Source organism: Amphiprion ocellaris, chromosome 12 (assembly GCF_022539595.1).
Source record: "Amphiprion ocellaris isolate individual 3 ecotype Okinawa chromosome 12, ASM2253959v1, whole genome shotgun sequence".
Classification (NCBI taxonomy): domain Eukaryota; kingdom Metazoa; phylum Chordata; class Actinopteri; family Pomacentridae; genus Amphiprion; species Amphiprion ocellaris.
The window spans coordinates 14,802,572-14,827,777 of record NC_072777.1 but is presented as its reverse complement, the minus strand read 5'-3'; the positions used below and the strand labels follow the sequence as shown (position 1 = coordinate 14,827,777).

At 37.9% G+C, this 25,206-nt stretch overlaps 4 protein-coding genes across 5 annotated transcripts in view; 1 reads left to right on the top strand and 3 right to left on the bottom strand.

Annotated features, from left to right (window-relative positions):
- Positions 1 to 17: 17 nt before the first annotated feature.
- gja13.1 (gap junction protein alpha 13.1) lies at positions 18 to 2,246 on the bottom strand. The gene is made up of 2 exons (XM_023264249.3): positions 2,125 to 2,246; positions 18 to 1,414 (listed from the first exon to the last, which is right to left on the bottom strand). The coding sequence occupies exon 2, from the start codon at positions 1,383 to 1,385 to the stop codon at positions 525 to 527; it is 861 nt and encodes a 286-aa protein (XP_023120017.1). The 5' UTR covers positions 1,386 to 1,414; positions 2,125 to 2,246; the 3' UTR covers positions 18 to 524.
- A 210-nt stretch (positions 2,247 to 2,456) lies between these two features.
- Positions 2,457 to 8,886, bottom strand: gja11 (gap junction protein, alpha 11). The gene is made up of 4 exons (XM_023264247.2): positions 8,790 to 8,886; positions 7,851 to 8,003; positions 6,242 to 6,427; positions 2,457 to 4,936 (listed from the first exon to the last, which is right to left on the bottom strand). The coding sequence occupies exons 2-4, from the start codon at positions 7,977 to 7,979 to the stop codon at positions 4,331 to 4,333; spliced, it is 921 nt and encodes a 306-aa protein (XP_023120015.1). The 5' UTR covers positions 7,980 to 8,003; positions 8,790 to 8,886; the 3' UTR covers positions 2,457 to 4,330.
- A 5,935-nt stretch (positions 8,887 to 14,821) lies between these two features.
- Positions 14,822 to 20,455, bottom strand: hsdl1 (hydroxysteroid dehydrogenase like 1). Its single transcript, XM_023264287.3, has 5 exons — positions 20,010 to 20,455; positions 18,180 to 18,625; positions 17,252 to 17,335; positions 16,473 to 16,625; positions 14,822 to 16,275 (listed from the first exon to the last, which is right to left on the bottom strand). The coding sequence occupies exons 1-5, from the start codon at positions 20,227 to 20,229 to the stop codon at positions 16,204 to 16,206; spliced, it is 975 nt and encodes a 324-aa protein (XP_023120055.2). The 5' UTR covers positions 20,230 to 20,455; the 3' UTR covers positions 14,822 to 16,203.
- Positions 20,456 to 20,768: 313 nt separating this feature from the next.
- The window catches only part of tbc1d32 (TBC1 domain family, member 32), a 102,414-nt gene continuing 97,976 nt past the window's right edge, over positions 20,769 to 25,206 (top strand). Inside the window, exons 1-5 of one of the 2 annotated variants that reach the window (XM_055016202.1) lie at positions 20,769 to 20,832; positions 22,394 to 22,550; positions 22,701 to 22,865; positions 24,035 to 24,212; positions 24,516 to 24,587. In XM_055016202.1, the coding sequence (XP_054872177.1) occupies positions 22,396 to 22,550; positions 22,701 to 22,865; positions 24,035 to 24,212; positions 24,516 to 24,587 (570 nt within the window). In that variant the 5' untranslated portion in view covers positions 20,769 to 20,832; positions 22,394 to 22,395. Of the gene's footprint in view, positions 20,833 to 22,390; positions 22,551 to 22,700; positions 22,866 to 24,034; positions 24,213 to 24,515; positions 24,588 to 25,206 lie in introns of both variants that reach the window. The other variant, XM_055016201.1, reaches the window with a different exon arrangement.

The window sequence follows — 25,206 nt, the reverse complement described above, 5'->3', positions numbered from 1 at the left end:
CAGACTGATGAAACATGTTTTCCCGACTTAAATCATTTATTAAAAACAATAAAGCATACAAAAATGTCTCTTCCACATCAATAGAAACAGACTTTTTTACAACAATCATCATCATCATCATCATTGTTCAGTAGGAAAATTATTTCAAGTCCTTCATAATAACCACGACAATAACTTAAAGAACACATTCAATAACTGGTCATAAACAACAGTCTGTTTACCTATAGATTTACAAGTGAGCATCTATAATATAAATACATCTTCAGTATTGCACACTTTTGTTAGGAGGTCTGCATTTAATAATACAAACATAAATGAGTCTGGCAATCTTCCCCTAAATATTGGTGTTTTATGAAGATTTTATTTGCTCGTAATGTTGCATTATTAAACAAAGCTGTTCTTTCATATTCTGTCATGTGCACCACATTGGAAGAAATCTTTAGTCTCTTGGATCTACCTGAACTATGAAACATGGAGAGAAAATATGAAACAGGAAAATACATTTTAATGGTCACGAGTGGTATTTAATGACCACTCAGTAGCCGTTTCTCCTCTTTGGCCCCATCCAGGCTTCCTCCAATACTGCGGCTTGTTTCGAGCTCCACGTTCATCTTGTTCTGCTTGAGTGTTTCCTCTGTAGTTGGCCACTTGGGACCTGACAGTCCAGCAGGGTTTTCTGCTGAAGTAATCTTGTATTTGTTAGGGTTGGACCCACATCTGACCCTGGTGCAGATCAGGTAGAACATCTCAATGACGTTGAGAAGCAGAGAGATGCAGGCAACCACCAGCATGAAGATAATGAAGATGGTTTTCTCTGTGGGTCGGGACATGTAGCACTCCACAGTGAAGGGACATGGCTTCCTAGAGCATGGGAACATGGGCACCATGACGAAGCCATACAAGTAGTACTGTCCCACTATGAAGGCGGCCTCAATGATGATTTTGAACACAAGTTGGGTTAGGTAGCTTCCCAGCAGGTTCCCCTTGATCTTCACCTTTCCCTTTTCATCTGTGTATTTGGGCTTTTTGATCAGAATGGACCCACCAGGGCTGGAAATCAGCTCCCTCAGCTTGTTCTCCTTGTGGATGACGTGCATGGCATGGCCCAGGTAGACCAATGTTGGCGTGGAGACGAAGATGATCTGGAGGACCCAGAAGCGAATGTGTGAGATGGGGAAGGTCCAATCGTAGCAGACGTTCTCACAACCAGGTTGCTGGGTGTTACAAACGAAACCGGACTGCTCATCACCCCAGACGCTCTCAGCACCTGCACCCAGAACCATGATCCTAAACAGGAAGAGGACGCTCATCCAGATCTTCCCAATCACGGTGGAATGGGACTGGACTTTTTCCAGCAAGGTGGACAGGAATCCCCAGTCTCCCATCTTTGTTTGTGATGATCAGTTACTAATCTCTGATGAAAGAAACAGAAACAGAGTAAAGAGTCATGCTATTAAATAGAACGAAGCCCTGATTTTGTTTGCACTGACCCTAAACCACACCTTATGAACTGAAACATTAACCACAACTTAATATTCAATCAATACACTGCTGGTGAAAGAAAAGAGTGCACTGTTCTGTAGATAAATATTATTTTCTGTTCTTGAACTTCGCTACAAGTGATACAAAAAGATATCTCATTCTCCTGAACTTTGAGCTTTTTGGTAAATATTTTACCCAAATAATGACTAATCAGAATTTTGAATGGAGGACTCAGAAAAGTGTCATAAAATTGAGACAAAGTAAAAGAAGGCTGGCATTGAGATAAAATTATGAAAGAAGAAGAAGAAAAAAAAAACGTTATAAAAGCTGAAATCATCATATTGCATAACATGACTGAAAGCGTCCTTTAAACATATAACAGGCGACTTGTGGACAAAACTGAGTAAGATAATGTATGAATAAAATCTGATGTACCTTAAACATGTTAATCCTGCTTGAGAAAAATAAGTCTAACAGTGAAAAAATCCTTTAGCAACCAATAATATTCTTTCAACAAAACATGAAAAAAATATATTTAAAAGAATTAAATCTTGATGTTAATTAACAAATTTTGAAACATTTTTCTTAAATTTGTGAAGTAGTAAGTTGCTGTAGCAGAGAAGAGAGATCTGTGCATCTTACCTGCTGACTTGGTCAGAAAGAACTGTGTGTGGTAGGGACAGATCGCTGACTGTGGTTGGACCTTGGAGTTGTGTGCTGGCTTAGGGGACTGATGAGGGTCACATTGCGCAACACACATCTGGCTTTATTGTCACGTTGTACCCGTCAGCAAACGAGTGTAGAAAAAGTTGATGAAAGACAGACCCAGGACAAGTGTGTAATAATTGACAGGTGTTTTGTGTCCTGTGCAGAGGAGAAGATTTGTCTCTGTTGAATACCACTGACTGTTTGAAAATAAATAAGGAAATGCATGGTAATCATAAAGACAAGGATGATTAAAGATACTGCTTTTATTCAAATATTATGCACATATTTAAGTAGGCTCACAAATGATAAAACCCCGTTGTGTGTAAATACACTTACTGTTCAAAAAAAAAGTCAACACTTAGATTTAACTGAACAAATAGGTAAGAGCCTTCCATTAGATAATTACTGAAGTGATGAATATGTTTCAGCTGCAACAACTTATTTAACCCTAGCTGATGTAGTGAGGAGCTTCTCATTTCATAAACAACCGTGTTGGAAGACATATCCTGTGGTCATGGAAAGGATGTTAATCTGTCTCAGAAGGGTCAAATTATTGGCCTGCATCAAGCAAAGAAAACAGCTAAAGAGATTTCTGAAACTACTAAAATCAGGTTAAAAACCATCCAACACATTATTAAAACCTGAAGGATAGTGGTGAACCATCATCTTCAAGGAAGAAATGTGGTCAGAACAAACTCTTGGATGATCGTGATCAGAGACCTCTTCAACGTTTGGTGAAATCATATAATAAGAAATCAACAGTAGAACTCACGGCAATGTTTAATAGTGAAAGTAAGAGCATTTCAACACGCAAAATGCGAAGGGAGTGGATCAGGGAGCATGAGACATCATTTTCATATATGAATTGGCCTCCACAGAGTCCAGACCTCAGCCCCATTGAGAATCTTTGGGATGTTCTGGAGAAGACTTTGCAAGGCTCTCCCATCAACAATACAAGATCTTGGCAGAAAATGAATCCAACTCTGGACAGAAATAAATGCTGTGACATTGCAAAAGCTTATCGAAACGAGGCCACATTCTCAAAGCTAAAGGCAGTCCAACAAAATATTAGAGTGTCCGACTTTTTTTTGGACGGGCAGTGTAGTTAAATTAAGTGACAAATTAATATAGACACTGAAGAATTGTGGTGAATTTTAGTGACTTAATCATAAACAGATTGTCTCTGTGTGAAACGAGAATGTAAAAAATTTTCAGCCAGATGCATACTCATTTGCTCTTCTTTGTGACTCACAATAATATTCACGAAAAATGTGTCTAAGCATACCATTATAAATGAAGCATGGTGGTGTTGAAGAGATAACCCAGTCTATAAATGATATTCCTCAGATGTAAGGTAATGCTTGTTTGGTACAGGCTGCAGCAAAAAGTATCACAATGTTTATATTTGTTTTCAATAGAAAAGAAAAAAAAAACCTTTTACACCATAATCATGACTCCATCATAACCATAACCAGTCATTTTTAAAATGTACTATCTGTTAAAAAAAACAGAATGATTTTTTTTCTTTGCAAATAGCAAGAGGTGCGAAGCATGTTGAAATATAAGCTCTGCAGGCTCATGCTGTATATTTCCAGGGGCATGTCAATAGTTGCACAGCTTAAACTACATGGAACCTTATTCTCTAAAGACACAATTAACTAACTGCTTTGTATACATTATGTAAATAGTGGCTTTATTTATACAATGGTAGATTAATAGCTCACTTAGTGAAAAAAACGCAGAGGTTTATCTTTAAAAATGTGAAATCTAACATAGTAAGAAAAGGAGAATTTCTTTGTAATCAAATCTAAATACAATGCTTATTGAATCAAAATTGTAGTATAAAATGTAAGAAATCAACAAAATCTATCACAAATCTAACCTAATTTACAATGTATTAAGATGATTAAGTCTATCAATTTCTAGAAAACATATCTTCTTTTAATATTATGTCACAGTGGTCACTTGAACTTAGTCAGTTTAGGCAACATTTTGCATGTGAATGAGTTTTGTTTACAGAAGCTGTTCCCTCCTTCTTCATTTACTGCACACACCCCCCTATTCTCCCCAAAGCCAAAGCACACAAATACTGGAAACCACTAAAAAAAGGACACGTACAACCTACCACTGCCCTCATGCTTCAGATGTGGATCTCCCCTACGTTGTTGTTCCCAGATGATATATTTTTAGCAACCTCGCTGACCCCTCCCGTCATCCCTCTCACCCCTAGCTTTCGTCCTTGCAGCTCCAGGTCCAGGTTGACATAATTCTGGTGCATCTCGTCCCGGCTTTTAAAAGTTTTCTTTTCTGAAATTGGAGGTGTCACAGGGGTCACGGTGTAGTCCTGCTTCCTCGCCAGGCACTCTTTCACAGCTTTCACGCACAGATAGAGCAGCTCAACCACGCAGAGGATGAGGGAGACAACTGCTGTCACCAGCATGAACCAGATGATGACCGACTTCTCTGTGGGCCTGGATAGGAAGCAGTCCACCTTGTGAGGGCAGGGCGAGCGGGCACAGATGTAGCGACTCTCCAGGGTGAAACCGTAAAGAAAGTACTGGCCCACGATGAACAAAACTTCCAGCAAAATCTTGGCCACAAGTTGGATGACGTAACTACAAAGGAGTCGGCCACGGATGCTGATCGTGCCATTGCTTTTAGTGTACTTGGGAACTTTGTAGGTCTTTCTGAAGAACAGAGCAGCTTGGCCTTCCAACTCTGCATGCTTCCTCATCCTCTCCTTCAGCTTGGATTGGGAGAACAAGAAGGCTGAGTTAGACATTTTCCAGTTTTCAGAAAGAGACAAATTTAAAATTTAGATATACTGAAGCTGAAAATAACTGGATGAAAGAACCAACATGGATGCAACTTTAGTTTTGGCAGTGTGAATACGGATAAACAGCTGATAAGTTCATGAAGCTGTCGGAGTAGTTTCAGAATTTTTTTGTTGAAACATTTTTCCTTCCTGCTGTAATTCTACATGAGCAGGGAGTTTCTGCAGGGTCAAACAATCTTTCTGTAACTTTACTAAGACCCTGGTTCTTGCTGTTGAAACAATAACCCACTTTTCACTGCAGGAACTTGCAGTTTGTTTGAAGGTGGCTCAAACCTTCGAGTGTTCAAACCACAAGGACTGGCCCTGTAGAACATCTTTTAGGAACATTTTCAGGGGAGACAAAGCGGTGCTAAAAAGTTGCTTTGCATGTCTGAACACTGATTGGTTAAAGTCAGAGAGAACAACGAGTGCCCTCTGGATATACTTGTTGAATAGCAGCTTTCTTCTCCAACATCACCATCATCAACATAAAATTCACCTCATTGGCTAATATCACAAAACCTTCATTGTTCTATTTCATATATTCTCATAGACGTGAAATGACTGCTGTTGTTGTCGTGCACTCTGGGTTAACGCAGCACAATGCAAGCAGAGAGGCTGAAAAGCCTCAGCCCTGAGTTCCTGCAGTGGAAAGCCACCTAGAGGTAGAGGAACAAAGCCCCTCCAGATGTTCTTGGGAAAAGTTCCTGCAGTGCAACCACATCTCACCTCAATGTGGTTAGAACAAAAAAAAACCAAAACACTTTAAATATAACACACACAAAGACAGAGCAACATTAGCATTAGTTTGGTCTTGTGTTCCTGGGCGCCTAAAGAATGCTATTTTAATATTTTTCACTAGCATGTTGCTTATTTTCATACAGGCAGGTTTCAGGGTTTATCAGAATTTGTTTGCAGAGAATAGCTACCTAAAGGAATTGGTGAAAGTGGGTCACTTAGACTCAACTGTACAGTACATGTAGTCTAAAACCAAAATGGTGAGGTAAAAATAAGCAAAACCTAATTCTAACTGCAGAATTAGTGAACATTTTCAGGCAAACTACATTATTGGGACCAAGAGGATATTACAAAATGGTAATATGCACTTTGATCCTAAAAATTTAACAGGATGAGAAGCAACCTTGCTCTCGCTCCCTCTCTACAGGTGTGGCAACGATTGACAAACCAAGTATCGACTAGTCATGCTATCACGCTACGCCTACTGCTGCGACACACCTTCTTCTCAGTGTGGATCACATGAAGGACGTGACCGAGGTACAGCAGCTTTGGAGTCGCTATAGCGAGTATCTGAAGAACCCAAAAGCGTACGTGGGAGATGGGGAAGGCGAGGTCGTAGCAGACATTCTCACAGCCGGGCTGTTGAGTGTTGCAGACAAAGTCAGCCTGCTCATCTCCCCACACCTGGATGAGATCACAGGGGAAAAGATGAAGAGGAGGTTATACATAAAACTCAAAACTTCAAAAGTGCAATATTAATGATTTTTGCTGCCTTGTAACTTAAAGTTTGCACAAAAGTTAAGTGGCCCAGTGCTAGCAGTTCTGGCTTCTAAATGAGTTTTTCTCTAGAGGTAGACCGATATATCGGCTGGCCGATATTTTGGGCCGATATATGGACTTTTTTCAATATCGGCCATTGGCCGATATTTACAAATAAAAAGCCGATTTGTGATCAGGCACCCGTACGGGCAGCTGCGGCGACCGCTTTTCCCTTAGAAGGACCCCCAGCACTCAGAGAGCAGAGCATGAGCGGAGTGAGTGAGCCAGGCAACAGCAAGCCTAACCCTAACCACTTTCAGGTTACTTTTTAATTGTATTTTTTGTAAACTTTAAGTATTTTTTTATGTTATTGTACTTTTTCACTTTTTGTGTTCAATAAATGTTAGAGTTTTACTAGTGTATTTAATTTGTAATATATACATGTATATACTTTTAGTGTTTAAATTGCCTTTTGTAATCGATGTGCTTTAAAAAAAAAAAGGATATCGGCCTTAAAAATCGGCTTCTACAATCGGCTTTAGATATCGGCCATCGGCTGAAATTTTTAAAAAAAAATCGGTATCGGCATTGGCCTTTGAAAATCCCATATCGGTCGACCTCTATTTTTCTCACTAAATACTGGGAATTTAGTATGTTGTTAATACAGATGCCTGTTGATATATTTGCAGATTTAAACAATTATCATATTCAAACTTTCGATTGTTGCAGAGATTGAAATCTCAAGGAAATTCTCAATTAAAAGAATTTATGACTGATATAATCATCTTTCAGTCTGGCTTTAGATCAGGTCACCATAACAGCAGCTACCATAAGTTGGTACGAATGACATTATCCTTACTGCATTATCTAAAGTTGATTATGGATGTTAAGAAAACCTGCAGGTACCCCCTACAGGTATTTGGATACCTGGGTGGATGAAAGGCTCTCTTTTAGATTACATATTGGAGCTCTATAATAAAAACTGAAGGACAGGATCAGTTATTATGATCAAAATAGGGCCTGGCCATTTTAGCAGTTAGGACAATGCTTGTTCATCATCCATTTCTAAGTGTTTTAGACTATGGAGACATTATTTGTATGCATGCAGCTGTGCTCAATGTTCAATACACATCACTGTGTACTTCATGATCTAGTTTCCTGGCCCTCATTGAGCCTAAAGTGACAGCAGCACTGGCATATTTTCATTCGTACAGACTGCCCAGGACTCCTCTGAACTTGGGAGAACTAAGAATTATGCCCCTATGACACTAGCACACATATTTTTTTCTACATTCTGGATCCTCCTGAGCAACACAGGAATGTGTGTTTGAGTGAATAATGAGCAGACCCTCTCAGCACCGGTGTGCAGGACCATGATGCGGAAGACAAACAGCACAGTGAGCCAGACTTTCCCAATCACTGTGGAGTTGCTCTGCACTTTATCCAGCAGGCGGCTCAACAGCTGCCAATCACCCATTTTAGTCCTCAGTTATCCTGGTTTCTGTTTGGGGAGATGCAATGAAAATAAACCATAATGACATTCAGATAGATCCAATACAGTGGTCTGTAAAGGTATACCCACAATATTTGAGCTATATATACTATTATAGAGAACATTTTTAAATTAATTGTAGCCTGAGTTTATTCTTTTTATCACCAGATGGGTTATAATTTCTGAAGAAGAACCACAGGTGATTTGTCACTTGTGAAAGTCAGACTCCCTCACAAAGCCAAACTTTTATCATCCTTCACAGTCTTGTTACTTTGTAGATAGAAGTCACAGCTGCTGACTTCAAGGTTCCAAAACACCCTTATCTGCCAGATACCAAAACCTTCACCTTTATTAATACCAACTGTTGCAAATCTTTAATTAAAGAATGCCAGACATTGAACTCAGCGACTCATGCACAAATATAGATTGACCTGGCTGAATAGATAAGGCTGGTATCAATTTAGGTTTTAAATCAGTCAGAAAGTTTTATTATACAGAGTTCCATTTTTGTTCATTCTGCATTTGATACCTCCAATTGCAGTGCTTTGCTTGGACTTTTACATGACTTATATTTATTTAGTAGCTGCTAGAAAGTTAAATGTTGGTACTACTTTCCAATCCTTATTCACACACAGTCTTACTGTCTCAGCTTCTCTTAATTGCATTCATATATGTACAAATAGCACACGTATTAATCTTAATTTAGTGGTACAGACAAAACCTGACTTATGGCATAAATATATTCCAACATAAATATATATATTTTTGGTCAATTTACATAACTTAACAACTTACCAGCTGATGAAACTGAAGAAAATGATATAAGGTGAATAAAGACAGTGATGCCTGAAGATGTTGAAGAAAAAAGGAAGCAAAGAAGAAGCTCTCCTTGTTTTATTGTTCATTTGAGGACTTATCAGGAAGGACACCATCCTAACCACAACAACAGATGCCCTGTCCTGAATGTGAGTGGCTGGTAACAGCAAAAACTGTGCTGACGTTTAACCAATCATCATCTTTCCTCTTGTTTATTATTATATTTTGTTTCTGTGGCAGAAAGAAGATGGTCACCTATATTTCTTTTTTCTTATAGAGCTGTTGAGAAATAAAAGTGGAGAAGTTTGATGAGGGAGATAATGGTGTGACTGAACTGTGGCACAAAAGGATTACTGAACACCAAAACAGAAAAGTAAAAATTACAAAAAAAAAAAAATCTGCTCCAAACCAAATTATAATGATCACCTAAAGATTCATTTTGTAGCTGTTCTGGAGCTTTCTCAATATTTTCTGAACATCATGGCATTTAAGTATTTTCTTTAAGATGAAGTGCAAGTGATGGTATGTTCTTATTTCGTCTAGACATTGACCAACATGTTTTCTTTCAGGGTCATTAACAATCTAATCAGTAATCAAGGGAATGAATAACTGACATATAACATATATAAAATATATAAATGAAAATCTAAACTATAGAATAACCAAAAATACAATACTGAACTTCATTTAAATGCATTTGTTTATGTTTTACATCTGTTTCATTAAGAGAACATTTTAGCATTTATACTTCAGTGTTAATTGGCTAATAATTGTGAAGTGTAACCAATCAGATAGTGCTGTGGGCGGGACAGTGTTGAGAACAAAGTATTACTCCAGTTAATAATAATTATACTGATAACTGGAAAAGTGCAGAATGTCACAGACAGCTAATTTCATTAGATACAACCTCATCAAGACATTTTATGTTGATTTGCCTTTTCAGTTCTTTCTTTTAATTTGCATTGTTTTTTGCTGTATTGTCCTTGTTTGTTTTTATACTTCTTTATAATTCTACAGTTTCTATTTTCACTGTATGTAATGGATCGATAAATATGTTTCTTTTTACACACTTTTTGTCAAATTCAGCAAATATCTTGTCATAGTCTGTTAGATGTCTGTTCTGTGTGTGCTGGGAAAAAAAAAAAAAAAACATGTAAAATTCATAAACAGCCTGGCTCTGTAAATGAGAAATAAATGAACTGACTTGGACTGAACCACACAACACAGTTCCAGTATGTCCTGTGCACATGTCTGTTGGTGTACAGGACAGGGTGAAAGGGAAGGTGAGGGGAGATGAGGGGAGCAGTGGCAATGGGAGTGAGAAACTGTGAATTGGGCACATGCTATCTAAATATGTTAATTATCTAAATATGCTAAATAATTAAATATGAATCTGTCTTCAGCATTGCAGGCTGGGCCTCTAATTTCCTTTGAGTGAAAACATCTCCTGGTATTTCTGGTTAAAAAACTAAATCATGTGACATACTTAAGGCACATCTCCTGTCAGGTTTTACCTAATGCCTCTGAAAAAATGTTGCCTTGTCAAAGCAATGCTAGGCACAGCATATGTGGATGTTTTTTAGTTAGTTTTTATTTCATACATTTACAAAATAAAAAAAACAACAACAATTCAATACAATACAAAAACAAAAGTTTCCAAATTCTGAATATAGGAGCAGAAAGAAGAATAAACTTATGCAATGTGCCCCTTAAAAACAATCAGTTTACAATGAGCATTAAAAATAAACTGACTATAAAGTCTGAGAGGCCTGCACAGCCACTCTCACTCATACAAGTTTCATCTCATAACTTGCTACCTGTCGCCACTTCTTAGTGTGTATATCACCCAGCAAAGTGATGGTTGAGGTGGAATTTACCAACCTTCTCTGATTTATATGGTAATGGCCTTTACATTGTCAGTTTATAGTACTTCATTTCTTTGTATTTTAATAATATGCAGTTTTTAAATACATTTTTAAATCTTGATTTAGATTCTTTTGAATCCTTGTTTAGACTGTTGCATAAATTGACCCCTTTCACAGAAATGAGCAGCATTCTATTTATTTGGTCCTAGATCTTGGTTTTATGAAGATCTCTGTTCCTTTTAAGTTATACTTACTTTCTCTTTTTGCAAATCTGTTCTTGACATTGATTGGTAGAGTTTCTTTATGAGCTTTATACATAATTTTAAGAATACTATAACCTAATATGTCGTAAAAAGAGACTTTAAAAAAAAAGATGGATCAGAAATCGAAAATGTCGGCTACACCGACACAGCACAAACAAAAATTGTAAAGCTTGGGGAAAATATGGGTATCTCCAATTAAAACAGCAACCAAAATTAAAAAATTCAAGGCGTCAGTGGAATCCATCTCGCTTTTTGGATCCAATCACTAACAAAGACACTCTCAAAAAGAATTGATGGGATTTATACCAGAATGTTACGGATGGTACAAAACATCTCCAGGAAATCACACCTCACCAATAAGTCATTATATGGCTCACATCCATGCTTGGCAACCATCATTTGGCAACGTAGACTAGCTCTTGCTGGACATGTGGTGGCTGTTATGGAAACTTGATACTATCAGAAGGACTGGCAGGCCTAGCACAACATTAAGGAAGACGCTAGAAGAAGACAGTGGTCTGGCAGGCAAAGAACTTCTGACTGCAATATTGGACAGAGGGAGCTGAAGGAAGACCTTTATTCATGCCACCTATTCTGTCGGATGCAATTGACTTGATTTGACTTGATGTTGTGAAATTTCAACAATTTTAACTGAAGGAACAATGGGTTTGTTGGATCTCTGTATTTTTTTCAACTGATTATTCTTGTGGCTATTTTCTGTAAAATGAAAATTGACTGGATGTTTGTCTTACAGGCATTTCCCCAAACTTCAGCACAGTAGGTCAGATATATATATATTTTTTTTACACCTGCTGAAGACAATATTCACAGATCCTGCAGTGTAATGTTTAAATCACAACAAAGCGGCCAGATTTTGTCTTGTGTTTATGGCAAACTGCACCTCACGTGTGCTGATAGTGTCTGACCTGGCTCATCTGAGGGGTCACAAATTCAACTCTGGCTTCCTGCAGTGTCTGTTCATAGATGTCAATGATTTACACCCTCCTGAGGAGAAAAACAAAGTGTGCCTGGCCTTCATCATATAGATCAGAGTCAAAGTATCACATCATTTGCTGAAACTAAATGAGCTTCAATCAGAGATAGGACAGTTTACCTCAGCCAGTAGGATAAGATACATAGATGATGTACAGTAGTGCTTTAAAGTTTACAAACCCTTTAGAATTTTATACAGTTCTGCATAAATATGACCTAAAACATAAGTAGATTTTCATGCAAATCCTTAAAGTAGGTAAAAACAACCTAATTAAATAACTCAACTAAAAAATTCTGATCTAATCTCTAATCAGTCCTGCACATGAGCTTGGAGGAATTTTAATCCATTGCTCCATATAGAACAGCTTCAACTCAGGGAACTTGATGGGTTTTCACACGTGCACTGCTCACTTCAGGTCCTTCTACAGCATTTCTGTTTGGTTTAAGGTCAGGACTTTGACTTGCTCATTCCAAAACATTAACTTTGTTCTTCTTTAACTCATCTCTGGTAAAACAATTTGTGTGCTCAGTGTCACAGTCTTGCCATGTGACCCACTTTATCTTGAGATTCACTTATCAGACAGATGCCTTGACAGTTTCCTTTCAATTTGCTTGGTATTGAAGCAAAAATGTTGCAGAAACTAGCCTCATATGGGAGCTCCATAAAAATATGGACCAAAATTTAGAGAAATTTGCCTCATATGCAGCTGCACTGAACAATGTAGATAAAGATATAGGCTGCAACACACCTAATGGTAGAAACTACACTTCTACATATTTTAATCAGTCTCTTTATGAAAGTCGTAAACTCTGATTTCTTTGACCTCCAGTTCTCAAAACAAAGAAATACATGGTAGAACCGATAATAACTATGCACAAACTTTTATTAACTAATACTACCAACAAATAATGAACAACAACAGACAGTGGATAAATGAATTAATAAATGCAGATAAACAAAGTAATTAACTGTAATCATCACTGCAAGCAGTTGGTAGAAAGGTGATGAAAGGTGAAAGGTGATCAGGTTTGCGTTGCAAAAATGTGCCGAAAGAAAAACAGTAAGAGTCAAAGCTCATAGTTATGAAGAAAATATTCGCACTGTTGTAGTATCAAAGTTAACTTAATAAGTCAAACTTTAAGTAAAACATAGAACAACAAAGCTCAAGTTTAAAGTTATTTGTTCCTTTAAGCTATCATAAAAGAACCCAGTTTTAAATCTTTGTTTCAATTAAGTCATCATGAATTTCTCTGAATTTGAGCTCTCTTCTTCAATTTTCAAGCCCGGTTCTATTCTTAAGCCCAAGTTACATTTTTCTAAGCGAGGCTGCATTCCAGTGACTTTCCTCCATATAGAACGTTTTGGAACCAAATTCAAATCAGCATCTAACCAGTCAAGGGTGTGTTCCTACCAAGGGGTGGTGTTAAGCTTCACTGTCCAGGAGAGGTCAGAGGCCAAATACCTTTAAAACTTACTCTAAGTTCATTTCTTAAGTGACATCAAACACAATATGTTTATCTCATGTGGTTCCTGAGAAAATAATAAAAGGTGTAAACATAAGAATAAACTTACAAATTGTAGACTTTTGGCTACATGAAAATAAACTTGTAACAGCTAAACATAAAAGCACATACATTCAATTATAAGAAGAATAAAACTAAAGAAATGTATATGCTTAGAGTAAAAGTCTCTCTGTGCCTTTAGGCTGTGGTCTGTGACAGAGAGAAGTTGGGTGTTTGTGCCTCATGTGTTTCTCCACAAACATTTCAGATTTGATGTGTTCTTCTTGAATACTGGTCCTCATCAGCCTGGTATCAGAGACTGAGTCCAGATCGTCACTACGGTGATGATACATTTCCTTGAAGTTCTGATTTATAAACTGTTCAATTCATTCCTGCATACCAAGCCTGTGTGTTATTTAGGGAGATGAGGTCAGAATGCCAACCCACTTCTGCAGAGGTGTGGTTTTCCTCACAGTTGACACTTTATGACCCTTATCAGATTCTAGTCGAGGTAGGAGGCATCTTCTTGTCTCCAAGAGTGCCATGAGTGGTCCTTTATTAACAAACATCTGATCAGCGGATGTTCCATTTGGAAGTGAATTTTCGGTTAGCTGTCTTCTGAAATGATGGGTTACCAAATTTCCAGCTTTGAGAAAGGGTCTTTGGATCTTGGTGGGTCCCTCAGGAATGTTCAGCTCCTCAGTCCGCTACAGTATTAATCGGAATTAATTGTTCAGTCAATGAAGTCATCTTGGCCCAGACACAGCAATACAAGTGCAAAAGGATGATACCACCACCACGTTTCACTGATGGGATAAATTTCTAATGCTGGAGTGCAGTAGTGAAGTGTTTTCCTTTCTCCAAAGGTTAGATTATCATCTGATTAGTCTATAAACTATTTTCTAATATCATTTTGGCTTGTCCACATGATCTTTAGCAAACTGCAGACAGGCAGTCAGCCTCTCTGAGTGAGGCATCACACATCTCGCTCTTAGAATGACCTCTGTTGGTCACTGCACAGTCTGACTGTGGGTTTAGAGATGGTTTTGTAACCTTTTCTAGCTTGATGACCACCAGTGACTTTGTCTCTGAGATCCCAAGAAATCCCCTTTCTTCAGATTTTGATAGATCCCTTTTATATAATACATAACAATACAGTGCACCCTCTCACAGTTGATTGTTATCTCACTGATTAAAACACCTGCTCTAATTTCAAAATGAAATATTTTTTGCCCCATTTATTTGTGTACTCTCTTCATCTACTTTCATTATTTGTGTAAAAATATGGCAATGTTTTAGGTCATGTTTATGAAGAAATATAGAATTTTCTAAAGAGTTCATAAACTTTCAAGCCCCACTGTAATTTATTAAAAAAACAGGACAGTAATGTGGGAATGGTAGATGAGTTTTATTTGCTTAATTGTGTGATATGATAACACAAACAGTATATGTAATCTTTTTATATATTGTACTGTGTATTTGAGTAATCATCTAACAGTATACCTCAAACTGTTCAAATTTTACACACAACTATTAATGTAGAGCAAAATACACATATACTAAAGGTCTCACTTGAGGAGATGCTTGAATATCATACTGATCACACCACATTCACCTAAAGCGTTCACTCGTCATTCACCTTTACACATTTATTTGCCTGTAAACACTCTTTGTTTTAGAATGTAAAATACCTCACTGGCACTATGTGAACCCCATATTTGATAAAACCAGCAAACCAAATCAGCTCAAGACAAAACCGCAGTGCAAGAATACAATCAGATCTATAGTTTTTCTTTCAGAGTACGTGTTAAAAAGGTGTCTCTTTCATCTTCATGTCATGTCTCTTATTTGGAGCATTGCATTTCTCTTACTGTTGCATAATATAGCTCTTTTGTATATGATCAGTCTGTACCTTTAATTGGTGTAATTTTTTTGGGCAAATGTCACTTGCTGTGTGGCAGAGTGGGTGTAGTTAAAGCTGGTAAAAGCAGTACAACCTGAACATAAACTGTGTGTTTGTTCACTATGAACATCATCCTTTTGTTTTAGAATCAGATCACACAGAATAAAGGTTATTAGCAGATAAAAAAAACCCCACTGTGTGTCAAAATATAATTCCTAAGGTCAGACTGAAGAGTTTGTTGCTTTTTACTCATCTGATTTGATTTAGTTTATCTTTATGGCCTCAGACTGCTGTATTATTGCTTGCTTCTGTCTTTTTGATGTCATATTGAAGGTGAGGCTTTTGATCTCACCTGTGCTTCTACACTGTTTTGACTCATGAAAGTTTTGCTGTGAAACTTTTTTTTTTAACAGATAAAAAATATAATAGTTATACATTCAGTTTCATTGCAAATGGACCAGTATCTCATGGTTCATGTTGTCCGCCCACAAAATTGAAATGAGTTACTATCACAGTGTTAATATTGTATAAGGGCTTGTGGTATGCAGTGCCGAGACACGAAATGAGATCAAATAATTCTGCTTCAGTAGTAATTAACAAGTTCATAATACCTACTCAAACTCATGTCTAGCCACCATCAAGCTATATATTACCAGGTTGTCTTTGCATTCATTTGCTGCTTCAAGGAAACTTCTTGGTAGGTTGAAGGCTCCCTAGAAATTGATAACAAACTAACAGTAGGAATCTCTTAACTGCCAACCACAATAGAGCATGAGAGCTGAACAAATTTACACTAATTGGCAGAAGAAAAGCCAAAACTCAACATGACTCCTGTAACAAGAAGATCTATCAACTGGGTTAAGTTCTTAGCTTGAACTGATGAAAACACTTGCTCCTAGAACCCAAATCCACTCTGGGATACAGTGCAGGAGTCCATACTGTGAAGAAAAAAGAGCAGAGAGAAACAGAAATTTATTTTATGTTTCAGACTTATGTTTTTAGAAAAGGTATCAGAGATGAGGCAACTGTGAGAAATATACAATTCCCCTGATAGGTAAAAAAATCATCTTTTTGTCACAAACTTTGTGTGAACAAATCAATCACAAACTGACAGTATGACTTAATTTGCGCTGACCTGCAGGGTATGAGGCCAGTAGCCGGTGGTCCTATTAGAGACGCCCAGAGTGGAGATAGCGTGGTGAGCATAAACCTCTGGCTTTGGTACAAACCAGCCTTCGCTTGTTGATGGTGATGAGGATGACGATGGTTGTCGCCTGTTTGAGGCTATCTGAAGTGGCACATACACATAAGGAGAGTGAGTTCACCTATGTTCAATTATTAATAAGCTTTAGTTACTGATTAGAGTCCATTTGACACAATAGGATAGAATGCAATGTGTTTTGCAAATGATAAACAACAGCAGTGTAAAGCACAAAAGCAGAGTTAAAAATAAAGTGTGCGACAATTAAACTCTTTGGTCAAACTGTTCAGAAATGTTGCATGTTATGCCAACAGAAGCAACAATACATGAACGTTATAAGGATATATATTTTTTAGTATTTTGTTGGCCTTTGAGGCTTTATTATATAAGACAGTGTAGAGAGACAGGAAAGAGGGGAGAAGAATGGAGGTTGGACCTGAAGCAAAGGGCCATGGGCTGGATTCGAATCCATGACCACTGCGTCAGGGACTATAACCCCTGTTTATGGGTCGCCCACTCAACCAGTTGAGCTACCAGGACGCACAAAATTGGCCAAATTTCTATTAAAATTGGCAACTAGCCAACTGAAAAAAGTCAACAAATTTAGAATCTGACCAAGTTTTGCTGCCAGCTTTCAGCACTTTCTAGTACCAAAGTAGGAACTGAGGTCAAATATGGAGCACTTATTGTTAAGGGCCACAGCAGGTTATTACCTGGAAAGGGATCAGGCTCTGAATGAAGATTCCTTTGCCGCTGTACTCAAGGTGAAGAGCTCTTGAGAAATGATCCAGGTATCCCTGAAATGTCAGAGGAAAGGTTATTATTGTCAGGATGAAACAACGTGTGTGTGAGTTGTTTTGTGAGTATGTTAGCTTAGAAACATGATCTACAAACTAGAGGTAGACCGATATATCGGCTGGCCGACATTTTGGGCCGATATATGGACTTTTTTCAATATCGGCCATCGGCCGATATTTACAAATAAAAAGCCGATTTGTGATCAGGCACCCGTACGGGCAGCTGCTGCGACCGCTTTTCCCTTAGAAGGACCCCCGGCACTCAGAGAGCGGAGCATGAGCGGAGTGAGTGAGCCAGGCAACAACAAGCCTAACCCTAACCACTTTCAGGTTACTTTTTAATTGTATTTTTTGTAAACTTTAAGTATTTTTGTTATGTTATTGTACTTTTTCACTTTTTGTGTTCAATAAATGTTAGAGTTCTACTAGTGTATTTAATTTGTAATATATACATGTATATACTTTTAGTGTTTAAATTGCCTTTTGTAATCGATGTGCTTTAAAAAAAAAAAAGGATATCGGCCTTAAAAATCGGCTTCTACAATCGGCTTTAGATATCGGCCATCGGCTGAAATTTTTTTAAAAAAAATCGGTATCGGCATTGGCCTTTGAAAATCCCATATCGGTCGACCTCTACTACAAACTCCAGCTGAATTTCACTTTGAAAAGTAAAGTGCTTTGAGGAGGCAGTAGCATTAATAGATCTTTTTAAAATCGATATGAGCCATCAGTGGGCTCTTCAACCAATAACAGAACATCAGCGGTGAAAAAGGTCTATAGAAGCTATAGATGTGTGTCTTGGTGTGTGCCCAAGCTTGCAGATTTTAGCGGGGTTTTGTCTCACAGTGTAGGCGGTGAGTGTCACTCTTCCAGGCAGGGGTCTGCAGCAGGCACCCGATGATATATTGACCACAGCGCCTCTACTGCGCTCCACCATCCCCGGCAGGACCAAACGGGTCATCAGAGTAGCAACTGCAATGTTCCTATTCACCAAATCCAACAGGCCCTGCTCAGGCATTTCAATCAGGCTCTGGGGTGAAGCAAAAGACTCATCCACACAGTTCACCAGGAAGCCGATATCTCTGCCCCTCATGGCCTCTTTGATGGGCTTGCTGGCTGCTTGGTCCAGTGAGAAGTCGGCTAAGACAAGAACAGTTTCCACTCCGTAGCTTTGGGAGAGAAATGCAGCAGTGTCTCTAACAGAGGTTTGGTTCTGAGTGACAAAGATGATGCTTATACCCTGTCTGGCCAGCTCCTCTGCATACGCTTTGGCTACTGGCTCTGTTGCACCTGACAGGACAGAGAACAATATTAGTCATTTAAAGTGACATCAGAAAGGACAAAATACTGATAGTTTCTGCACAGTAACATCACTATGGCCTTAAACGATTAAACAAAGTTTCATTTTTATGTTGAAACAGTAATCTGATGAGCAGAGCTACAGCTAATAATTGATCAGTTGTCAACTATTAAATTATTTGCAAATTGTTTTTGATAATTCTTGAAGCCTTCAAAGCACTTTTCTAAAACTGTACCATTTTAAGGTAGGTTTAACCCAATCAGTGTTAATTGTCGTTGTCTTTGTTTTTCTACATTGTCTTCTATACATCTGTAATGTGGAATTTTTGTGTCTTTTATTTTTTTCTTTTATGTGTGGAACATCAGATGGAAATTAGCCTTGTGCTAAATGTGGCATATTTACTGCAACCTTGTGGAAACTATTATGAGATTGTATGTTCATTAATATGCACTGTCCCGTCCAAATAAATAAATAAAATAAAAAGCAATTTTCAAGTTAAAATAAGTTTAAATTCTCTGGCTTCAGATTTTAAAATCTGTAGTAAACAGTTAACTGAATATCTTTGGGTTGTGGACAAAACAAGACATTTGAAGACATTGTCTTGGGCTTTAGGAAACATACGTAGTTTGACATGTTTCACCATTTCATAGCCCAAACAACTAATTGATTAATGGAGAAAATAATCAACAGATATATCAACAATGAAGATAATAGTGTCCTGCAACCCTATTAATTAGTAATGAAACTGACCCATATTAATTACTCATCTGCCTACAAAATGACACAACATTCTCTAGTTCCAGCTTCTTAATTTTTAGAATTTGCTATTTTTCCCCTCTTTTTGAGACTTTTATAGAGTTGAAACAATTAATCAATTGAAAGTAATAGAAACATTTAATCAATTATTGCAATTGTTGCTGATTATAGCAACAATTACATATTATATTATATTATACTCTATATTATAAAGCACATTATGCTGACCACTCTCTGGTTACAGCTTGTTAAATGTGGGAATTTGCTGCTTGTCTGTGCTTTATATCTGTGTGAATCAAATATCTTTGAGTTTTTGGGCTGTTGGTTTAACAGTACCAGCAATCTGAAAACATCAGCAAGGGCAGTGAAATTGTTAAGGACATTCTGCACTGTTTACTAATAGAATTTCAATACGCAATATTTTTATTTTTTTTACTTCTATATACAGTTTTGTTTTTCACTTCACTTCTCTTCTGCACGTAATTATAGCAGTTACATTTTGGGCAACACTTTGCATATATTCTGGCAACACTATCCTTCTTACTGGTTTTCTCATCAATCTCACAGACAGACATCAGGAATCACGATGTATTTCTGCTGTGATAACCTGCTTCTTACCATAAATGACAGCCCAGTCACCATATCTTTGGCTCAGCTTCTTACATGGGATGATTCTCGGGAGAAAATGCACCCTGACCAACGTATAGCAGTTCCTCAGCAGGACTGCTGTCCTGTGGGCCGTGTACAGAGCCCCGACCAAGGCCAGAGCCTCAAAGTAAGAGCTGCACGACCGAGAAATTTCTCTGTACAGAAGAGGGAAGCTGTCAACTGCCGCCATAGCCAACACTGTTAATGCTGATGCTAACTTGCTAGCTGAAGCGTATTCAGTAGATATAACGTTGTGGTTTTAAATGCAACGTTAATTAGCGAGTCAAAAGTAGCGAATAAAACATGTCCCCGTTCCTACGTAGTAAATTACTTGTAAAAATGTGACATTTGACAGGTTTAAGCGGACAAGGATGTCTCTTCTACAACACCCGGACCAAGGACCAAAACATTGGATCACGTGACGCTGCACGTCATCGGTGCTGCATTCAAATCCACCAGAAAATCCGCTATAAATTAGCCTTCTCAAAAGTGTAATATAGAGATATTGACAGCTGTCAATTTGTACTTATGGTGCAATAAACAGATGAAGAAATATCAACTGGTTTTCCACTGCTACCTTTATTCTTGTCACATTCATTTTAGTTATCCTCATTATCGACATCATAGATGTGAAACCCACATTTCCGATAAATATGAAGCCACCGTGTAGTTCCTTTGGACGTCCCACAATGCACCGCAGTTATCTTTACGTTTCCATAGAGACACAACTGTCGTTGGCCAGGGCTCTCACAATGCTACCTGGATGAACAGCTTTTGCTAGTACAAAAACAAGGTGACCGAGTCATAATGTACTGCACACGATACCTTTTTAGTGCGGTTAGTTGGTGTGTGAGACGTAGAGACCTTTGTTTTCCGTTCAGTTGTGGTTTCAGCTAAATTTGACCAGCTTTGCCTTCAGCTAGCTATGTTTCAGGGATGGCAGCATCACGCTAACCAGAGAAAACACACATTCAGCGGTGATGGCACCAGAGTAAGACTACTTGAGTGTATAGTAGGAACAAAGTATTTCCTGCATTTAGATATTTATTTGGGGAACGACTGTGTGGACTGTTTTCGTTGTTCAAAACGCCTGTTTTGCCAGAGTGTGTGCCTGTTATTACACCTGTTGGCGATTGACACTTACACTGACTGAGTGACCCTGTAAAATGCAGAACCGTAACTATTTTACTCTCCGTGATAAAAAGAGAGCCCTATGTACTAAATGAAAAGAGCGTGTGTGAACTCCCTTTTCTGTAATGGTGGGACTTTAACTGCAGTTATGCAACTAGCTTTTTTTTTGCCTTTATCTAAGGGCAATGTTGGGTGTTTTACCTATTTCTAATGTAGCACACTTAAGCAATCACTTTGCAAGTTGGTGCTTATAAGATACTGGGGAAGAAATGACACTGTGATATTTAGTCTTTTTGTATCATGTGTTGTGATATGAAAGTGCATGGGAATCTTCTCCAGATTACTTATTTGGAAGGAATTACTCATTCTGTAGCAGCTGGGGTGATTTTGTAGGGGAGAGCATCTGCATTGAATGTAAAAAGATATATTTTTAAAAGTCAATTGAAACCTTCTATATGGTATAACATTGGTAAAGGCTTTCAAAATTGTTCTAGCTTTTAATTGCATTCACATCTGACTTTGCACTCATCATACACAGCTTTGTGGTGCTGATATAAATGGTCAAATAAAATCATTTGTGTTTCCTCATGTTGTGGCAACAACTGCAAGACGCTGGCAACAGAGTGCCTGTTTCACTTTTTACTGACTTGCAATTCTTTATATATGTGTATATTTTCATATATATTGTCCTTTAAAAAATTTACAGCTTAGCAGCGTTTTATGTTAGGCACCAAAGCACCACATTGTATCCCTTGTATGTGAAAACCTGCAAGACAGTAACCCTGATTATGATTTGGATTTTGGTTAACATCATCTTCTCTGTTGCAGAAATATTTCCATGCAATATTCCATATATTTTGCAGCAAAATCTTACTTTCAGTGTTTCTCACCTGTTACTTGCTCATTTTACTGTCCACAAGTGGAGCTTGCTTGTCAACAAACTGTGTCTTGTGAATATATTTAAAAACTCAATATATTGTGTTTCTATATCATACTATACAATATTTCTTGCACGGTAAGTTTTTAATATATAAAAAAAACACTTTAAAACATCCCTTCTTAACTGAACTGAAGTTATTTGTTATTTGTAGTTGTTAAGTGTGCGTAATTTATATTCTACCTGAACTGCACAGGGACATGACTCCTCGTCTTCTTACATTTGTGTAATTAAAGTCTAGGAAACTATTCAAAATATTCTTTGCTGTTTCCTTTACCAACAGCAGAGATGTCTCAGTTATCAGCAGAAGATGAGGTGGAGTTACAGTCCCTCCTCAAGCAGCTTCTGCAAAGTATCAATGACAAAATTGCTGGTGCGCCGTCTACTGAATGTGCTGAAGAGATCCTACTTCATCTGGAGGAGACTGACAAGAACTTCCACAAGTAAGGCCACAATCAAACAGTAAGGCATCAATGTTAGATGTCCGCTTTTAAAGAAATTTAGACTTCCTTCTGTCTCGATAGGTATGTGTTCTCTGTGTTATTCAAATACATATATACAGTAGGTGTGATTTAGTTATGCTCTCTATTCAGTTATGAGTTTGTGAAGTACCTGCGTCAGTATGTGGAGAACTCACTGGGGACTGTGGTGGAAGAGGAGACAAAGAGCTTATGCAGAGGAGATGGGCAACATGCAATCGGTTCAGGACATGACACCCTGATTCACGCTGTGACTCGAAGGACCAGAGACTCAGCTGAGTGAGTGCAGCTTGGAATACAATCTGAGTTTTATTTTCTCCAGATCTTCATTTTACATATAAATGCCATTTTTGATTATGCTGATCATGTTCCAAACCTCCTTCCTTGTAACATTAATCCAAGTGCACTGGGAAGGTGGAGAACTCCAACTCCTTACTGGAAAAATATAACTGAGTTAGAATTCAAAATACAAAACTGTAGGGTTTCTTAGCTGTTTCTGAAGTAGTTCCATGTACAGCTTATGTAATCGGTAGCTAACTAATACCACCCAGTGTCATTAACTTACCTTAACCCAAGGGTGTCATACTCATTTTAGTTCAGTGGCCACATACAGCTGAAGCTGATCTCAAATGGGCTGAAACAGTAAAATCACAGCATAATAACCTACAAATAACAACAACTCTAAATTTCTCCCACTGTTTTAGTGCAAAAAGTCCATTCTGAAAATGTTCACGTTTAAGGAACTATCTTTTTTACCAAACCTTATGAACAAACTGAAATTTCTGAAGAAAAATAATGTCAGTTTCAACAATATTAATTCTCAGTTTATCATTTACACATTACAACTTGCAGATCACAGTGTATCTACAAAGACACAAACAGTTTAGTCACAGGTATCTGGAATTGGAAAATATTGTATTTTACTTGATGATCAAAACAACATGTCAAGGTCTAGAATTATTTTAAATTTATAATTTTTTCAGTTTACAATTTGCAGTTGATGTCTTCTCTGTAATTTTTACACTTTGCAAATTTGTCCCGTGCTTCAGATTGGATGCTCTGGTGGGCCGATTTGGCCCATGGGCCATATGTTTGACACCCCTGCCTTAACCTGTTGATTGGGGGACATTTTTTGTACTGGGAAATAAAATCTAATTCATATGTACAGAATGTGTTTCTCTTTTCATCCATGTTGGAAAACCACAATGGCACCAATCAAAACAACAAAGTGCGAGTTTCCCCTCTTTCAGCCATAAAACTTTTATTTTAGTAGGATATATGATCCTTGGGGTAATAATAAATAAAGAAAAAAACTCTTGCAAGGCTGGTTCTGAATCATACACTTCCACAAAAGATAAAACAGACCAACTTTTTTGGAATGGATTTAGCTGAATGATTCTGAAAGTTATATCAGTCATACACAGATGTACTTTCTCTCTGTGTAACAGGTATCAGCAGATGATGCAGACATTGAAAAACACCATGATCATGGTTGTGGAGTCTTTAATCAACAAAATTGAGGAGGACCAGCTGAGGAAGGAGGAGATGCACCGGGAGAAGCAGCACAGTCAGTCCAACAGCCAGTGCACTGATAACTGCTCTGACAGCGACTCCTCCTTCAACCAGGTCAGACAGACAGCATTTGCAATCTCAGGGCAATAAATGGTCACAATTTATTTATTCATCACCCTTTAAAAATAGTCGATGACTCGTGAAGTGCCAAGATCGAATCTTAGTTCTCGGGATGCATTGGTTGTAAAAGTTTATTCCTCTCCACAGAAGAGTGAATGTAGGTCACAGCTAATGGTAGATTCCTGCAGCGACCTCTGAAAATGCCACTGTCCTGCTATTAAGTATTAAGAGCTATTTTTGAATTCGGGTTATGCTGGATCATAATTATTTTAGTTTTCTGTCCTCTTTTCTTTTCAGAGTTATGCATTCATCAGACAAGAGCAGCTGCAAGTTTTGGCTGAAAAACTTGAGTCCAGCAAGCCCAAAGAGGTAGAAAGAGCAACTTGAATATAGACATTCTGATGTGTTCATTTCTGCTTTATTTGTGCTTTTGTCAGTACACTGGAGGATTTTGTGCCATGGATTAGTGGTTGCCAACCAGGGGGCAAGTCCCATACAAAGGGTTGCAAGATAAATCTGAGGGGCTGTGAGATGAATAACAGGACAGGAAGAAGAAATTATGTTTCTGGTATCTTTTCTTAGTCTTACAGTTAGAATGAATTGCTTTTTCATTTGACTCATTTATTTAATGGGCATTGTGTTCATGTTAGCCCATTTGTGTTGGGAACAGGGATGGTAATTCAGTTTTATTTTTAACCTGTTTAGCCAGTTTTGAGGGAGTCATCCACCCCAAGGTGATACAGATGCTGTGCTTGTTAAGGGCAGTTACTGTAAAATTTTTGAGAATCAAAACATGTAGATTATAGTTTGATCATTTCTTTTCAGTGAATGCACAACTGTGAAATTTTCATTTATGCTTAGGATTTTTCTGATGCTGTTTTTCATGGATCCAGCTTGTAGCCAGGTAGCTATAAAATAAGAAATTGTCCCCATTTTGAACCCTGTCTACAACTGGTCCAATCAGCCATCAGTGGGTACAACATTACAC

Coding starts and splice junctions, on each gene's coding strand:
- hsdl1 (XM_023264287.3), bottom strand. CDS start 20,229: ATGGCGGCAGTTGACAGCTTCCCTCTTCTGTACAGAGAAATTTCTCGG. Junction 18,626..20,009: donor TGACTGGGCTGTCATTTATG/GTAAGAAGCAGG, acceptor CTGTCCTGTCAG/GTGCAACAGAGCCAGTAGCC. Junction 16,276..16,472: donor ACTGGCCTCATACCCTGCAG/GTCAGCGCAAAT, acceptor TTTTCTTCACAG/TATGGACTCCTGCACTGTAT.
- gja11 (XM_023264247.2), bottom strand. CDS start 7,979: ATGGGTGATTGGCAGCTGTTGAGCCGCCTGCTGGATAAAGTGCAGAGC. Junction 6,428..7,850: donor TGCACACCGGTGCTGAGAGG/GTCTGCTCATTA, acceptor GATCTCATCCAG/GTGTGGGGAGATGAGCAGGC. Junction 4,937..6,241: donor TGATCCACACTGAGAAGAAG/GTGTGTCGCAGC, acceptor TCCCAATCCAAG/CTGAAGGAGAGGATGAGGAA.
- gja13.1 (XM_023264249.3), bottom strand. CDS start 1,385: ATGGGAGACTGGGGATTCCTGTCCACCTTGCTGGAAAAAGTCCAGTCC.